The sequence below is a fragment of the Xyrauchen texanus genome, chromosome 35 (assembly GCF_025860055.1).
Source record: "Xyrauchen texanus isolate HMW12.3.18 chromosome 35, RBS_HiC_50CHRs, whole genome shotgun sequence".
Taxonomy (NCBI): Eukaryota; Metazoa; Chordata; class Actinopteri; order Cypriniformes; family Catostomidae; genus Xyrauchen; species Xyrauchen texanus.
The window spans coordinates 26,271,953-26,277,465 of NC_068310.1; the positions used below are offsets into that span (position 1 = coordinate 26,271,953).

General features: G+C 40.8%; 1 protein-coding gene across 1 annotated transcript; it reads right to left on the reverse strand.

Moving 5' to 3' along the window:
* Positions 1-717: 717 nt before the first annotated feature.
* LOC127628571 (protein ZBED8-like) lies at positions 718-2,067 on the reverse strand. Its single transcript, XM_052105349.1, has one exon. It carries the CDS (start codon positions 2,065-2,067, stop codon positions 718-720), a length of 1,350 nt encoding a protein of 449 aa, XP_051961309.1.
* Positions 2,068-5,513: the final 3,446 nt, after the last annotated feature.

Consider the following 5,513-nt stretch of genomic DNA (forward strand, 5'->3'; position numbering starts at 1 on the left):
TGTTATTCCAACACACTCTCCTCCTCTCTAATGAGCTAGCGAGCGTGTGGGTAGCTGATGGCATGTTAAAGCCATAGTAGAAGTCAGCATACTTCAAGAGTATATAAAAGTGTTGAATATGAATTAAAAATAGTGTTGGTCTTCAATTCATAAATTCAACAAATAATTGTGCTTATGAACAATATTTTAGTGCCATGAAGTAGAGATAGGGTGCTTTCACACTTGTTTCGATTGCTAGGACCGAATCTGTCTTAGTTTCCTCCACCCTCCCCTGCCTCCGCTGTTCTCTGTTCACATCATATTTTTTGGGTCCGATCCACAGTCTGATTACGTCATCAACGTGAGTACAAGCGGCAGCTGTTGTTTACCATTGTATCTAGGTATAACTCTAGAACAGTGGTTCTTAACCTTGTTGGATGTACTGAACCCCACCAGTTTCATATGCGCATTCACCGAACACTTCTTAATTGGAAAAATAAAATATGATTTTTTTCAAATTCAAAACATAAGTATATATTTTACTGGTGCACAAAATGAACCGTGCATCAACATCACTGTGTTCAAAGAACAAAACCATTAAAACATGATTTTCACACAAAAACAAAAACATAATAATGAATATTTACTGCAAATCAGTGTGACTTCTGCTGTTGCCTTTCAGAGACCAGTTCAGAAATGCGCGGCTTCACCTTGGCAAGTGCCACTCTCATGTCATTTTCAGCAACAAAGTCTGTTCCTTTTCTTCGTTTTTATGTCCAGCATCCTCGAAAATGATTGCTCGCAAAGATATGTTGTAACAAACGGTATGAAAATCTCCAGAGCTTTCTTAGCAATAACAGGGTACATTACCATTTGTTGACACCAAAACGTTGAGAGCGTTGTTGTTCTGAAGAGTTGCTGTTGGACCTGGCTCTGCTGAATTTCAATGATTTCATCAAGGTATTCATCATTGACATCTGTTGTCTCAACACTAAACGTGAACGGCTGTCTCACCCATGCTGGATAAGACTCTCTTGTAGGGAAGTATCCGTCGAGAGACTTTGCAAGCTCATCTAAGTGCGTGGCAATTGCTTGCTTCAGTTCCGCGGGTAAAGAAATGTCTCCGATTCCAGATACATCTTCGATCTTACATACACAGTCATCTAGCAGGGGAAAGTTTGCGAAGTTATCGTTCTCTATTCGTCGTTTCCATAACGGTAGCTTTTTTTGAAAAGCCTTCAGGTTTTCTTCCGCTTCGATGATGTTGACTCCACCGCCCTGCATCTGTTGATTGAGATGATTGAGAGCTGCGAAGATATCAGCCATGTACGCTAAAATGAGAATGAACTCAGAATTTTTGAAGCAATCTGCATGAAAATGTTGGTGCTCTTGCAAAAACAGGGCTAATTCCACACGCAGGGCAAAAACACGATTCAGCACCTGTCCCCGGGATAACCACCGAACGTTAGAATGGTACAAAAGTACCTCGAATTCAGAGCCCATTTCTTTACACAGCTCACTGAAGATGCGGCGCCTCAGAGCACTATTTCGCACATAGTTCACGCATTCCACTACAATTTTTAATACTTCTTCCAATGTTGGAGGTAAGGTTTTTGTTGCCAATGCATGCCTGTGCAGAATACAATGCGTAACAATGATGTGTGGTGCATCAGCTTTCACTAGCGCACCAAAACCAGACTTTCTTCCCAGCATGACTGGAGCTCCGTCCGAACAAACTGCAGAAACCATATCCCACGAAAGATTGTTGTCTTTGAAGAAGTCATCCACAAGTTTCTTCACATCGGCTGCCTTAGTTGTTGTTGTAAGAGGCTTACAAAATAAAAAATCTTCCTTTATCAAGTCGCCTTTCACATAGCGCACGAATACAGCAAGCTGGCTTAGATTGGAAACGTCTGTGGTCTCGTCGAGTTGAAGGCTGAATTTTGCCGGGCTTGAAATCAGATCTGCAACTACTTGAGCCAAGATGTCTTTGCTCATGTTCTCTATTCTGTCGCTGATGGTGTCATTTGAAAGAGGAATTTGGGATAACTTAACTTCAGCCGCTTTTCCCAGCATGATATTCGCCATCTTCAACACAGCTGGTTTTATGAGTGTTTCACCAATGGTGTGTGGTTTGCCCTGTATTGCGATCAGGTAAGCAACTTCGTACGATGCTGTGAGGATCGGTTTGTTGATGGGTACAAAGCCGAGAACAGGCAAAGTAGCCTTTCATCGAATCTGGCTCTCTTCACCTTGAATTCAGCGAGCGTTGTGTTCTTGTATTTTCCATCTCCATGCAGCTTAAGGACGTGTTCTCTTAGTTTTGCTGGTGCTAGACTAGAATTGCTCAACTTGGCATTGCAAATAATGCAGTTAGGACGCTGACTCCCATCATGTTCCGTTATACATGTGAATCCATATTGTACATATTCGTCCGACCACTTTCTTTTTTTGCTCGACATAGTTAGTATGAAGGGATTAAAATATTAAGAAAAAAATCACACGACGTACCATCACGACAGTCACAAGTCGACTACTGGGCGCACCAAATTTCCTGCAGCACAGATAGGCCAAGCGATGTTGCGTGATCACCTGCAGCCAACGATGGCCAAGGGGGGCGTGTCATCACGAATCATATGAGTCGGGTGTGTCTTATCCTCCGCCGAACCCCTAAGACTGACTCACCGAACCCCTGGGGTTCGATCGAACCCAGGTTAAGAACCACTGCTCTAGAAGAACCCACTGTGTTAAGTGAAGTATTAAAGTTAGTCTCTTTGAATTTACCACGAAAACTTGCCATGCACAGAACAACACATGTGTTTGTCTCCCGCAGATGCATTGAACGTGCAATGTTGTGATGAATATTAACGTTTGTCTGGTGCGTGCCCGCGGATGCGTTAGAAGGGATGTGAAGAATGTGAGTTGCTCTCTGAAGATGGTGTATTTGGACATAAGCAGATATGAGAAATGCATTATACCATAACAATTGCGATCGGGAGCCTGCAAAGACGCAGATTAACGTCATCATAAGCAGTACACTTCTGCGATTTGGTCGAATGTGTTCATATCAGCAGCGAGTTCACATGAACCGTACCCCGGACCACCTTTTCAAGCAGAACCGGGTGCGGTTCGCAGGTGCTCACCAGAGTTCGGAAAACAGGGTTTACATTATCCAAACGAACCGAAATTTGACATAATTCGACCTCGGGTGCGCACCAAAAGTGCAAGTGTATACTTAACTTTGCGCGTTCAGGTCCATCTCACGCACAGTAGTTTGCGCACAGCTTTGAAAGTATACCTCGCGTGAATGGACTTGTTCGAAACATGCGCCGTACAATTGCTTTGTTTTACGCTAGCAGACATTAGAGGGCAGCACCGAGTCATGTCATTTACAGGACATTCGCTCTGAAGGATAAGGAAGAAGAAAAACTGAGCAAGAACAACAGCAACAAAACAAGGAGAAGGATATGTCCTTCGACTACTGCTTGACAGTGCAGCCCAAACAGTGTTGCCAACTATTTTCAATGGAAAGTAGCTAAAGCCTGCTCGAAAAGTAGCTAAATGTCGCCAGATGACGTCATGCGTCATTAGCATATTAATGACGTCATTGCGTTGTATTTGCATTCTGCCTAATTTGTCGGTACTGTAGCCTACTTCAGTTTATAATAACGGTTATCTCCCCTAAACCGTGCTCATACTGTTTTTATATAAGTATATAGCCGAATGTCCAGTAAAACGGTTCTCAATTACATGTTTTCTGTTAGACAACGGAACGGAACAGAACTTAGCCAACGTTACATGTTTATGAGTTTGAAGAATGTTTATTGTTGTGTTTGGATAAGTAAAATGTATAGAGTCTGTAAATATACGATCTGAAGTTGGAGAGTTCAGAAACCGAACCGGAATGAACTAAAACTCTGATTAGTAGTGAATATAAGCGCAGGCCAAGAAAAAACGGTCAAATTAAATGTTTTGAATTAAAACAAAGGAGAAGGCAGCTGCTATGTGATCACTGATTGGTTCCTGCTAACACAGCGTGCACATGCGCAGCTCATTCATGTCTATGTCTGCTGGCGTGCAGTCAACGGAATGTGCTGCTCCTCTCAGCCGCTCACTGAACAGAGCAGACGCAGCGGGGAAGTAAGACCTCACGCTTGCATTACTGGCGATATTTGGAATTTGGAAAGTTGCAAAGGTTTGTCCAAAAAGCCGCTAGATTTGTCGCTAGTCGCTTTTTTGAAAAAATGGCGCTAAAGGGGTCTGAAAAGTCGCTAAAAATAGCGACAAAGTCGCTAAGTTGGCAACAGTGAGCCCAAATGTGCATATTGCCACCTAGTGGACTCTTCTATCTCAACAGTCAACCTTGCGCATGCATGTTTGTCCATGCACAGTCCACTTGGACAGAAAAATCTGGCTGCACACAGACACTGTGCGCGGACCGTCGTGGAACGCGGACAGGCGAAGTATACTTTTGGATTTAGTGCTATGCAGTATCATGCTAAGGTGCTATTTGCATAATTAAAAAGTTAGTCGATGAGAAGAGTCTTGGTCGACCAAGATTTGATTGGTCAGTTGTCACAGAAAAAACTCCACATAAAAATTATGAACACCAGTATTACCGCTGGTTGGATTTTGATTTCAAACTTCGAACTTCATTTTTTATTTATTTTAACTAAAAATTCAAATAAAACTGAAAAAAAAATAAGTGCAATTAAAATGTGTTGTTCAACTTTTTGAAAGATGGTTTTACAACAGTTGTAAACGTCTATCTGGCAAAGAACCTTCTTCATCTGTGCATTGTCTACCGGTCAGGTATTTCGTAATCGGGGAAAATACATCATGTGTGTGAATAAATTTGCTTCGTTCCCTCCTTCACGATATATATATATATATATATATATATATATATATACATATACATACATACATACATACATACATACAATTACATTGGCAACCCCCGGGCTGAGGGATTGGTGAATATTCTTGCTTTAGTGATTTTGCATTGAAAATTTAAAATAACGAAATAACAAAAAACATAATTCAAATACATTTCTATATTCAAATTGCACTACAATTAAAATACATACATAGACACTTTTCTGTCATCTATTCTTAATAATATAATAAAGTGTGTTTCTTCAAGGGCATGTCTATTATTAATAGAATTTGTAATATTAATTTGATAATAATAGTTTGATAATAAATATAAATATAATAAATGAATATATGGGAAAACTAGACAAATATCGTCTTATGGTCAAAAGCATCAGCTATTGGTCAGATGATGAGATCATCATCTGTCGGCACCAACATGTGTATTTCTCATTATAAATTAACAAAATGTTCAGCCTTGCTGGTTTTTCCGATACATTCAGGATCATTACCACTTTTGCCGGTGTCACTGTGGCTTGCTTTGTGCGTGCGCTTGTAAAATGTATATTTTAAAGGCTCATTATTGCGGTTTAGTATTTTCTGTAATGTAGAACAGTGTTAGCAATGTTACGTATAACATCCTTTCTCAACCCTGGAAC

Excerpts from the sequence above, each read along its gene's own strand:
- LOC127628571 (XM_052105349.1), bottom strand. The coding sequence starts at position 2,067 with ATGGCGAATATCATGCTGGGAAAAGCGGCTGAAGTTAAGTTATCCCAA.